At 40.9% G+C, this 13509-nt stretch overlaps 1 protein-coding gene across 1 annotated transcript in view; it reads right to left on the reverse strand.

Annotated features, from left to right (window-relative positions):
* ATRX (ATRX chromatin remodeler) overlaps nt 1-13509 on the reverse strand; it is a 57118-nt gene that overhangs the window by 40568 nt on the left and 3041 nt on the right. Inside the window, 7 exon segments of the mRNA XM_042479048.1 lie at nt 443-510; nt 1667-1776; nt 3943-4062; nt 7034-7158; nt 8151-8203; nt 9212-9267; nt 10278-10390. Of these exon segments, the coding sequence (XP_042334982.1) occupies nt 443-510; nt 1667-1776; nt 3943-4062; nt 7034-7158; nt 8151-8203; nt 9212-9267; nt 10278-10390 (645 nt within the window).

The following is a 13509-nucleotide window of genomic DNA, read 5'->3' on the forward strand; positions in this document are numbered from 1 at the left end:
CAGACTGCCAAAATAAAGCTGCTTGGGGTCTCTTTGGAGGTATGCTGTTTAAATGATGCATGCATCCTAAGAATCCGGAAGCTGCACCAAAGCTGCCCTCCAGTGCTTAGGAATGGAGTGTGGCTTTGGCACGACCTCCGGACTCTTAGGGCCCATGCGTCATTTAAACAGCATCCCTCCAAAGAGACCCGAAGCAGCTTTATTTTGGCAGTCTGTAACAGGCCTGAAGCAGCTGGAGTGAAGCTCCAGGTTTCACTGATTGTGGGAACAAAGCTGTTCATTACTGAGAAGCCATGAGGTCCCATAGAGCCCTTGCTTATCATGTCATTGGCACATACTCTTTGAATACTAGCTAAGATTAAAGGGACATCATTAGCCATCCAGGTACACTCCTCTTAACCCTAATGGATTTGGTTCTATGGAGGGTTTTATACACACCTACCTACACTGTTCATCCATTCCGTCGGCATCACGGCTGATATCATCACTCATGTAATATTTGAAGCAAGTCTGCAAAGAAAAGTTTATTTTTTCAGAAACCTTCAATAATATTGTCTGACTCTATTATACATGCATTTTAAACCTACTGGAGAAGAGTTCTATGGATAACGTGGACTGCTATAAAAAGACAAATAAATGGGTCCTAGAGCAAACCAAGCCTGAACTCTCCCTACAAGCCAAGATTACTAAAGTGAGACTGTTGTACTTTGGCATACCATGGGAAGACATAACTCACTAGAAAAGACAAAAGGTAGAAGGCAGTAGGAAAAGCAGAAGACCACGTCAAGGAAGCCAAGACTGTTGCTCTGAGTTTGCAAGACCTGAGCAGAGTGGCTGATGATAGTGTGACTTGGAGGTCTTTCATCCATGGGGCTGCCATAAGTCGAAGTTGACTTGACAGCAGTTAACAACAACAAGGGATGAAACACTGAAAATATAAAACCTAGTATGAAATATCATCTGTTACCTCCACTTTTGCTACTGAAAAAAGATTGCTCAGTAGTATAGAATCTTTTCTTCTCCATCACAAACTGACATAAAACCCTTTGCCTGAACTCATCATTCACCTCCTCATGTTCTTGTGATAACCTAGGTATGGCACACACACCCCACATACCTTCCTTCCCAGAACTTCCCCAAATTGGCCATAATTGAAACAGGAGGGTGAGCGATGTCCAAGTGGTGGCAGCTAGAGAGCCTTCTGACTGTTATTCTAGGAGCCAGTATAAGAGCCAGGCTGCAAGAGCTAGACGCTAGGGATGTTCTAGGAACGCGGGAGTGTGCCCTCTGAGTGCTGAGGGCTAGAGCAGCACTGCTCTCCTAGCCCTGGAGACCAGAATGCCTCCAAGGAGACTTTCTAGGAACACTCTCCCAGGTAACACTATAGCTTCACTTCCAGTTTTGATTTCAGCCAATGGGGTGGGAGGTCTGGCAGGTTTTTGAGGTATGTGAGCATCTTCGGGGAGCAAACCTGCCCTGTTTTGCAGTAGTTTTCAGCACTTGGGAAAATGTTTTTTTTACAGTGGGGGGGGGGGGTGGTGGTGTTGGTCTGGAAGCTTGGGGGCTTCAGGAGCCATAGTCTGGGGTGCCAATGCAGCTTACACTGTGCCCATCCCTGATTTAAACGTAATATGGAGAATTAAACATACACGAAACATGTACATACCTTACAAATAAGCACTTTTAATGTGGGATGTCTGTAAATTGAATCCTTCTGAAAATGGTTCACCTGCTGACCACAAGCTGTACAGCTCACAATACCATGCAGTCCTTCCTCTACAATATTGGGGGGAAAGTAGTGCAATATGAGTCTCCCCTACCAAACACATATCAAATTCATATAGAACAACATTTTTTCATTTGCGACATAATTTCAAAAATGGCACCACTTCTTAACATTGTCTAACATGGAGGCAGAAATGTGAAATACGAAATTAAAAAGTGGAGACTCCACCCCCTCGCCAAACTTTTTTATTCCCCTCTTCTCTCTCTCTCTCTCTCTTACACACAAACACACGCTCTAACTAGTTTTGCATGCAGGGTCAGAACCTGAAAGATCAATAAAAGGAATTCAATCACTACCATATAATCTTCTTGAACCTTTTCAGTATTTCTAAGCACTTGCCTCACACTTCCAAAACAGAGAACTTAACAACTGTACTAGCAGTAGTGCTTCTTCCACAGAGAGCAGTAGTGATACTTTAATGTGTAAATCTTAAAAAACAAACAAACCTCGTACTGATTTCACATATCCAGATTCTTTTGAAAGTTAAGGAAGTTGCAAACCTGGCTCATATTTCAAATGTAGAAAAAGTTCAAGAAGAATAAAGAACTGACATCAAATTCATCACTGTATTTAAAAAATAAAACAAAGCAACAACAACAACAAACACCCAAAGACCTATCCTGCCTCTTAACTGTAACTCCTTCAAAACTCCCACCTTTCTTTCTTTTTGCTGGTTACTTTGCCCCATTTAGTTGATTAAATACAGAAGACTGGAAATTTCAACTGCGGCATTTAAAAAAGTTAAATGCATTTCAAACGCATTTGAATTATTCTGAGTTGGTGCTTTCCATTTCAAATATACATGGCTGTATAAAAACACAAAAATGTCTTACAGACCGAGTGATTTAGATATGTATTTTGCAAAATTTACACCCTGAAGCCTGAATATTACGTACTTAAGTGTGTTTAAGTAGAGTGCAGGTTTACCAGCTAGTTCTAGGCACAAAGCCATTTAACTTAAAACAAAGCTATGAGAAGGAAGAGGTCTGATAGATAAATAATAAACAAATGACTGCTGTATAATGAAACAAAAAACATTGTACTGCACTGATACGAAAATGTCTGTTTCTGATGGCTTGTGCAATCCAATGCAGTCATCTATTGGCAGACAGACAGCATAAGGATGGACAGTAACATTCTCAAGTCCCTAAGTGGCCTCATATAAATCTCACTTCCCATTTAAGAAAGTTAATTGATGACTTTAATGGGGACTACCATAGCTAGACCAATCCCTGACTGGACACATAGAGGCTGGAGATGGTATAAAAACCAGTTCCTGATGTGCAGAAGTCAGGCTGTTACATAACCTGAAACAAAGCTAGCTGCTGACGCTGTTTCTAGCGGATAACTACCCTTGAAATGATAGTAAGAGAGGGGGAGATAAATTCTTTGTTCAATAAAAACAGGCCTTAACTGAATACACAGAATAGATAAATGTGTGCGCTTATGCGTGTGTGTTTATACTGCAACTACAGATGGAATATGGGTTAGGATGGTCCAGCATTGGGCAAGATGTATAATTCCTCACATGTAACGAAGGAATATGATATAAGATGTGTAATACCTTACATGAGACGTAAAGTATGACAATGAACACAGATGATGAAAAGCCTTGTTTCGCCCTCAAAACAGTGTGTATATGTAAGATTGTGTCTGTGTCAATAAAATAGCCTGAAAGAATCTCATTCTCTCACATAAAAGTCCTGAGATTCCAATAATTAAAAGAGGTTAAGAGGAGCACTGATGCTAAATCTGAATGTCTGGACTATACCATTTTGGCAATCAGAAAGCATTTAAAAAGGCCAGAAGCAGCAGTGCTACGGTGGAAAGCTGAGGGGGTTGGTGCTTCTTTTAGGTTCTCCTGGGATGGATTAAACTCTCATCTTTAGCCACTCTACTCAGAGAAGGGATGGTTCCTCTTTTGATAAGAGACAAGGTACAGTACTTACAATGGCCTGTAGATAAGTCAACCCAGGTCATTGGAGTTGATTTTGTGGCTAAAATGTCTAGACTTATACCTGAGTATATGCAGTGCTTCCCCTAATGAACAGATAACAGAAGAGGCACACTGGGAACCAACAGAAAACACGCATGCGTTGTTATCCAAAATGGAACAGTTGAAACATATCACTGAACTTCATTCATGACGCATTTACCTCCACGCTTCTTTTGACTTTCGGGTTTTATTTTAGCAGTATTTCTGCTCCTAAATTCAGGTCCTTTAAAGTCATCTTTATCTTCATTAAGTACTGGCTCTGGCTGTACAACTACTGTACCTAAGAAGATGACAATTAATTAATTACAGAACCCCAGTTTAAAAATGTAGTATTTTATAGTAAGGGAGGCCTAACAGTAAGGCAGTACATGTATGTATGTACGCGCACACATACACAAACCAGAACACAGATTTCACACTAATGTTCAATTTTTGTTGTTGTGTGCCTTCCATTTGTTTCTGACTTATGGTGACCCTAAGGCAGTGCTTCTCAATTATTTTCTGTCATGCCCCCCCTAGGAAGAAGAAAACATTTCGCGCCCCCGCGCGACTGTAAATACAGTGGTACCCCGGGATACGAAATACCCAGGTTACGAAATTTCCGGGATACGAAAAAATCCCATAGGAAATAACTGTTCCGGGTTACGAATGTTTTTTCGGGTTACGAAAAAAATTTTTGGTGCTTTTCGGCGCTTTTTCGCACGAAACGCGGCTTTTCCCCATTAGCGCCTATGGGTTTTCGGCTTGCGAAGGCTTTTCGGGTTACGAAAGCGGCCGCGGAACGAATTAATTTTGTAACCCGAGGGAGCACTGTAGTATCATTTGTCTATAAAATTGTTATAAGTACACCTCTGCATAACAGAGCCTCGCGCCCCCCCCGGGGGGGCCCCCCCACTATTTGAGAAAGGCTGCCCTAAGGCAACCCTTGGCATGATTTGTTTGAGGGAGGAGGTGGTCTTTGGCTTCCTAGTGCTTTCGATTTAAACTATTTTTGGCAAGTGAAGCAGTTATCCAGAAAAACGTGTCGGGACTCTATTCACTCTTTAGGCCACCCCTAATACTGTGTATAAGATATCTATCTAGATGGAAACACAAAGGCTGGATAAAAAAACCTGACAACTTTAACAAAAATTAAATCAGATTGGTTTGTTTTTACTGAAAATTTAAAATTTCTGTTTTCATTAGTAACTAGGTTAATTTTAAATAATCCTGATAATAAGCATATTATCTCTTCTGTTACTCTCTAACCACAATTAACACTAGATGCCCTGTGATATTGGACAGTACCAGATAGATTATAGAGGTGTTTCTATCTAAAGGACCAACTTTGATCATCTACAAATGTTTACATTTAACCAACATATACATTCCATTTTCATCCATCAGTAGCATACCCAGTATTTATTAGAGCCTGCTTTCACATATTATGTCTTCTTGGCTAGTTCAGTTTTGGGAAAGAGAGCGAGTGAAGCACGAAGGACCAATACTGAAAGGAAGAAAAAGTAAAGACAAACATTCTGCCCAGTGTGCAGGCTCCTCTTTCCCCACAATTAAACTCACACACTATTGTGGGCAATGGCCTTAAGTAAAAACCTTTATGGGAAAGGCATTCCTTCAGTGGGAATAAAAAAGGAAGACCCGTAAAACCTGCTCATGGCAATTAAGAGGCAGAAGACCAGGTTGTAAGAATGAAATAACAGTACAGGTAATACCAATCTGATGTAGTTCAGTGGTCAGATGTGCACCAAAAATTTAGGACACATGAAATACCATCAGTGGGAATTTTATTTTAAACTGATCTTTTTTTCCTGCTAATTTAAACCACCGCCACTTAAATCAATTCACACTAGCAGCTTAGTCTTACGATGAGGTGTTACAAACCGCCACTTTGCGGCGGTCTGCCGGCACTGCTCTTTGCTCCGCGAGGGAGTCGCAGCATACAAACTGCGTGACTCCCTCGCGGAGCAAAAATGAAGCTCCAAAATGGAGCTTCTTCCTGCGGCGCCGTTATGACGTCGCAAGGCGCCCATGGCGCACCCGCGACATCATAACCGCTGCGACCCGTCTGGACGCTATGCGTCCAAGACATAAACATGGCGGCAGCCGTGTGGAACGGCCACCGCCATTTGTCACGGACTGAGTCCGTGATAGGGAAAGGGGCGTCTAGAAGAGACGCCCCTTTTTTAAAATGGGACGTCCTGAGGACGTCCAAAATGGCAGTCTATAACCCGCCTTTATTTCATCCCAAATCCTATGGAAGTATCAAAAGCAATGGAAAGGCCATGTTCCTCCCACATTCACAAGCATGGAAGGACCAAAAACCCATCATGCCACTGCAATGGCAGACCAATTTTAATAAGGCTATTGCCAAACATTATGGGGGAAATGTGGCAGGAACCAGACAGAGAATCCACAGGGTTTCTCCCCTCCAATATGATTTAATGCCCCAAACATTCGTCTCAGCATTAACCTCTGATATCTATTACTATTAACAAAACATCTCTGTGTGTTTATATATATAAACACACACATATATTTTGGTTGCATAAAAATATACCTTACTCACACACACACACACACAAACATATAACACTTTGAAATATCACTCCATTTATACATACATGTTTTTCAAAGATTCAGTTCAGGCAAACTAAACTGAATCTTGAAATCATCCCCCAAGGGAACATAAACCGGCAGAGCAATAAGACACCAGAAGTTTCTATATCAAAAGCATATTTACTCAACTGCTTCACAATTCCTATTTTTGGCATTCTACAGATCAGTGCATTTTCCAAAAAATGTACAGATTTTGCATACTGAGCCAGGACCTTTCCCCTCTTCAAAATGCTTAATTTCCAGAACCATGGAAACCAGAAACCATTTCTGGCAGGCCCTGTTAGGTATGTGATGGCATGAGCCAGCATTTTAAAGGTACAGACATTCTCATAAGGCCAGACCATGAGCGGAAGCAACTGGAACCTTTCACTGCTGTACAAACCATTTCAGACCTCAACAGGACTAGGGTTTGTTTAAAGTCTAGCTTATGAAAGCACACCAAGATCAAACTCCAGTTTTTCTTCAGCTTTTGAGCTTCTCCTTGTTGATGTGAAACAGAAGGAAAGGAGGGGGTACATGAAACAAAAGCTCACTGTGGATCATTCAGACAGAACAGGAATAGGATTTCAATGCCTACTGATGTCAATTAATGAGTGTGCCCCAACAGTTTCCCATGTAGACTTAAAATCAATTACCTTTAGGCAAACTTTTCATATCAACTTCATTTTCTGAGTTTTCATTAGAACCATCTTGATGCATGGTTTCATCTAAAGTTTGTTCATCATCTGAGCCAACATATTTTGTTACAACTGTGGGTTTCCTGCAAGAGCAGCAAATAGATAAAAAACATTATTATATTAATATCCCCCCTTCTCCCAAGACTGGGACTCAGGGCGGCTTACAACATTAAAGAAGTACAATTAAAAAGATATAAAATATTACCCTAAAATAGAATTAAACTACTACAATAATTACTTTCCAGACTAGAACATCCTTGCTGACCTGCCTCCCCCCTTTTTCTCCCATTATCCCCCTCTATCTTTATTCTATCCAGACCCCACTTGAAACTCTTATTTCATTTAATCGTTATTGTATATTAATGTTTTTAACTTCTTTTCTTGGGTTTAATCTCCCTTTAGCATTTAATTATGTTTTTATGACTGGAGGGAGGGATGGGAATCTTGAAATTTTTAATGTATTCTCTTTTAACTGTATTTTTGTTTACTGTTGTAATCCTCTTGGATTCCTAGAGCTTAAGTGGAATATAAATAAATATTATTATTAAAACAAATGACATATTATGCAATATGTCATAAAAATTATGACATAAATATGTACAGTATCTTTGTACAAACTTCTTGAATCTTTAGCAAACTGTGTGACTTTGCACATGTCACAATTCCTCTGCTACTAAACCAATACAAAAGAACCTAGTGCAGGTTGCAGCGAGTAAGAAAGCATCCCTTGGCACTACAGAAGCAGGCAACAGAAACATAAGGCTCCAGGAAACCGAACTCTGAATAGTGTAAATGAAATAAAAGCCTGCTTCGCAAATATGGGGTGTGTGTGTGTGTGTGTGTGATGTGTCGACTAGCTAATAGTATTCAGGACAATCATATCTGATTCATTTTTGAAACCTCTCAGCTAAAGGCTAACCAAATGGTATGAACCATTGTGAAAAGGACAATTTTTTTTCACTATCCTTAATCTTTAGTACAACTTCTTAGCATGACAACAAAGATACTAACCGTCACATTGATCTGACTCACTGAAGCAGGTAATCCAAACAAGAACAAAGCAGATCACACTAACCTTTTGGAGCGTGATGATCCTAATGATTTGGATTTTTCAGAAGAACTGCTACCCTAAACGGGAGGAAAATATGAAATTTTAAGTAATCGACAGAGAATCAGAACATCATTGTCCCTACGTCGGTACATCATCTTCTCATGAGGTTCAAGGACAATTTCCCCCAATATTCTGTTAGTGTATTAGCTTATAATTCACTTTTTTGGGATCAGGAGAAGTGTAACATCAAATGTATATAACTGTACCTAGTTTGTAGAAGTTATTAACACTAATGATGTGTTATTTGTTGCTTGTTAAATGCAACATGTCATGACATATTCCTGTTACATACATCTCAGGATTAACTATCTTTCATAATGCTTTTGGGGGGATTGCTTTGTTTTCAATAATCTCCCCAACCTGAACTGAACATGAATGCCACTCCATGTCATCTGAAGCACTGAAAATAAACCTGGGAAACATGCAGCTTCTATGCAAGCTTTAAAAGAGTATTTTGGGAACCAAGGTGGCTGAGCCTTACGCTCAGTTTAAAGGCTTAGTGGCACTTCCAGGATGCATTGCCAAACACTACCAACTTTGGATAAAAGCTACCCAGAAAGAAAAGAAACCCAAGACCAATTTTGGTAGGAGGGTTGATCCCACCATCGGCTTTGAGAAGAGGGAGAAAACGTCTGTATGCTTAAGCAGTCGTCATTATGCCAAAAATACAGTGCTTCCTCTATTAACATTATAGACGTGGGGAAGGAGAGCAACATTACCCATCAGTAGCTGAAATGTTTTGACACTGTATAAGTAATAAGGCCAAGCATATTCTAAATATTGATAAAATGGGCATTCTCTTTCTCACACAATAAAACAAAACTAAGTTACTATTCACTTTGTTTATGCTGTGACTCATTTCATTTTTTTCATCACAAGATTATTTGTTCATAATGAAAACTTGGGAATTACCAAAGAAACATCTACATGTTTCACACAAGCTTTATTTTAGATGCAAAATCTGAGCCTCCCTCGGGCAAATAATCTACATTATTGTAAACAGATTTACAAAATTCCAATCTTACCTCCTCTCTGCTGTTTTCCGCTGGAGATGAAATATTCCCAGGCATGGTATTGTTATCTGTAAAAAACCAGAATGTAACAATGGATACTAATCTATGAAATAACAGATTTGGTACCTTTTGAGACAAGGCATGATAGAGATACTTTGATAATATCCCCATGTAATCCGCCCCGCACACTCAGGTCGGCAGGGAAGAACTTGCTGGAGGTCCCAACGGCACGTTATGCAACGGGCCTTTTCTACCTCGGCCCCCAGAATATGGAATAATCTCCCAGACGAGCGCCGCTCCACCAGATCTTTAGATCTCTTTAAGAAGAACCTTAAGACCTTCTTCTTCTCCCAAGCCTTCCCCCCATGAGATGTCATTTTATGTTTTACCCCCCCTGTCAATGACCTTGCAATGTTATGGATTCCCCCCACTCAGCTGACCCTATTGTTGTTATTGTGATTGTTTTTAAATGCTGTTTTAATTGTTTTATCTTGATGTATTTTTTATCTAAATCTGTATGCCGCTTTGATCAAAAGTTGGAAAAGCGGGATAAAAATAAACTATTATTATTATTAATAATAAATAGATAACACATAGTCGACAATTGCTGTTATTACCATTAGCAACAATGTTTTCGTATAACAGCCTTATCTATCTATCTATCTATCTATCTATCTATCAATCATTCTCTGGGCGAAAGTCAGCCAGCCCATGTGCACTAAAATGTTCACACTGAACTCATGGAAATGTACTTGGTTGATTCAGAGGAAGGAACCCATGCCCACACAGGCTCTCCACCAAACTAAGTAGAGAAGCAATAGTTGGCAGGGAAATTTTGCACTTCAGAACAGCTTGGCCAGAACAGATTGCTGGACTGAACGGAGAGGATCTTCATAGAAAGCTATTAATGGATTTCTGTACCGCAACTTTTCTTGTGGCTTAAATACCACCAACAAATACCAGGTGTGGCAAGCAATACTTCAGAGGAAGGCCCTACCTAAACAATTCCACAGTGTGGCATGGCAGAGTTAGCTATTCAGGACCCACAGACCCAAACAATCTTAAAATGAAGCCTTACCTGTGTTTTTGCTCATGGATAAGCTTGGAGGAGGATTTGTGTCCTCAGAGTCTTCTGACGAATGAGCCAAGTAGTTGTGAAGCTTCTGCACCAATGTATTCAACTTGCTTTCACTGTTAAAAACAAATGCACCATTTGAATGAATTCTCTCTTTGTGAGTGTTACTTTCAGATCTTGTCTCATGCATCCCTATGGATGTTGTTTAATTGCAAGTCCCATCACTCCCATCACTGCACCAATGGCTACACTGCCTGGGACTACTGGGAGTTGCAATCCAACAATATCTTGAAGGCCACACATTTCCATGACTGCCACAAGAGCAGTGAAGTTAGCAGCCCAAGATTATTCTCTAGTAGTTAGTGGTGGGGCACTCTATGCACTTATGTCCTCCAAGGTCTTCACACCCAACTGGGTTTCTCACACTCCTGTGTTGATGCTCTCCTTCTTGTGGGCATTCAATAGTACTAAAATGGCCCTGTCAAATCACAAGCCCAATTACAATCTGCTCAAGCCACACCAACCAGAGGAAGAATTTAAACATCATTAAAGAATGTTTCCATCCACAGTAACTTTGGATGGCACACGTCAAACTTTTAAACACACATCCCATGTACATTCAGCATATGGACATACTGTATAAGCCACATTAGTCTACATGCAGTGTCTGCATGGGTCAAGAGCCTGAAAACTTAAAGCATTTAAAGCCTGCTGCAAGGAGAGTAACACAGGCAAGGTTTTGTTTGTTTACTGACTTCTTTGCTGTCACCACATCTGAAAAAGCCCTTGGGGGACACCAGCGAAAGACAAAAGTGCTTGCATTGCTGCAATGAGGACACGTTTGACTAACTGAAGTTTCTTAAGAACCTCCTAGGCAGTCTAGATTATGGGAGTTGTAATCCAAACCACCCCTGTTATAAAGCAAGGTGTTGTTGTTGTTGTGTGCCTTCAAGTCACTTCTGACCTATGGCAACCTTAAGGCAACCTTATCATGAGGTTTTCTTGTTGGGAGGGGTTACCTTGCCTTCCTCTGAGGCTGAAAGAGTGTGACTTGTCTAAGTGGGCTTCCATGGCTGAATGAAGGTTTGAACCCTGGTCTCCAGAGTCATAGTCCAACATGCAAATCAATACACCATGATGGCTCTCTCCTAAAAGCATGCTATCCACACAGTCAAAACATGGATGATGTCCAATATCTTTGTGTTTCCCTACAATTGTCTGTAACAGCAATAGCAAGTACATTATCAGTGAACTGGCACTCTGCTAAATGTCAGATATAGAGACAGACCCAAGGGAACAGCCATCACTTCCAAGCCGTGCTCCTGCCATTACAAAACTAGCAGACTTGTTACCTTGCTGCCTAACCCTCTCAAGCTGTTGAAACCCTAGGGTTAGGGTTAGGGTTTCAGGTCTCTTTCCTCACTGTGTGTGCCATCCCCAGGTTAAAAGGAGTTCACAGACTCAAGTAAATGCAAGGGTTTGAATATATTCCTAGCTCCGTTATCAGCAGAACTCACAAATGGGGAGAAAACAGAGTCAGCATGCTGCTTGGTCACACTAAAGCCGCTTCCATGTTCTAAGGCAGCCTTGGGCAAGGCATTATCTTTTGGCCTTCATGGTGTTTTTCTAACATTAATACACACTGGGAAAGTCCCAAGAAACAAAATATAAGGCAATAAAGTCAGTTCCCAGGCTCCATTACAACAGCAGTCTTCCTAAGCTTTGTCCAAGTGGAATGAAAACTGAAAATGCCAGCTACAAAGGAGATTATTTCTGTACTCATCTGTCCTAAGCTTCAGAATGCTTTTATCCATTGCCTCCCAAAGCATCCCTGCTTCTCATGGCTAGCTTTATAGTCCCCTGTTCTTTTCCATTTGTTGCCTTGGACTGCAGGAACTTAGCTAATGACAGGAAAAGATGTGTTCACCTGTCCCAATCATTACCAAAAGCTTCAACACCAACATAAAAACCCTTAGCACATTCAAACACAGATACTTGCTGTTCATGAGCCCTGTTCAGGCATTCAGAAAGCATGCTGAATCAACACATAATGGGGCCACACTTGTACCTTGGCTCAAAGGGGGGGAGAGAGGAAAACTGAAGTGAAAACAGTGTCTTGGAAGAAAACTGAACATTCAGACATGTAGACGCAATAGTAATAATAAGTGTCTGTGGCAGCCGTAACTCAACAAGACATCCTATGGGATGCTTCAAAATTTGACAAGAGTATGCTTGGTCGCAGCCCAAGTTGCAGGGCTGATTCAAACCAGGGGCCTCTTAGAACCTATATACATACATACATACATACATATGCCACAGCCAGGCTGGTCAAGCTCTTATTATGCCCACGGAGGCTACCAGTAGGTCTGTCATCCAAGGACCCATCTGGATAAATACAGAGAGGCTGACCACCAGAAGAATGTGTGACAGGTGACAAATCCACACAGCAGCTGTGATCTGCCCCAGCTGATAGACTCCCCGGATCAATGAAATCTCCTGCCTTCAAGGTATTTTACAATAAAGTAAAATATTACACCCAGGTAATGGTACTTTAGATAGAAAATGTGAACTACTTTTGCCTTGCTTTACATCACTTGCTGTACCACTGGTTCTTCACCTCTCCTGCGTTCAAAGGGCTGGTTCTCCAGAGACCACCCTAGAAACAAAATTAATGGACCAGCACCCAGACACACCTCACCACAGGCACACAACCTTCCCTTTCCAACCCATTTGTGACCCCAAAAGTGTGTATGGCGCTCTTTCCTTTCCCTCTTGTGCTTTACACCAAGTCCAGCTGATAAGGTTCAAGAACACGGCTCATAATTATGAAAGGCAAACTGGAGATTAAAAGGGTCTATCATTCATTTGTTCTCTCTTCAGATCAACGTGTTCCAGGATACTCAGCCAAAGCAGAAATGCAACAAATGGCAAACAATTTTCCTCAAGCTCCCAAAAATATGCCCCTCAGCAGTGGAATGAAGACCAACTTACTAATGCAGAGCAAGCGGGATAACTTTCAGGTAGTTAAAGCAATAGGTACACAACCCAAATCTCTAAAGTCTGGGTGAAGGATTGAAAACTTCTGACTGAACAACCAAACTGCTTGTTTCCTTTTAAAGGTTAGAAATAAGCCTGCAACCAAATGTAGACAAAATGAAGCTGCTCTAAACTGATAACCCACACTTTTTCCCAAGACGGCCAATGCACAAAGAATCACAACTCTTCATCCTTATTG

The sequence above is a fragment of the Sceloporus undulatus genome, chromosome 7 (genome assembly GCF_019175285.1).
Source record: "Sceloporus undulatus isolate JIND9_A2432 ecotype Alabama chromosome 7, SceUnd_v1.1, whole genome shotgun sequence".
Lineage (NCBI taxonomy): Eukaryota > Metazoa > Chordata > Lepidosauria > Squamata > Phrynosomatidae > Sceloporus > Sceloporus undulatus.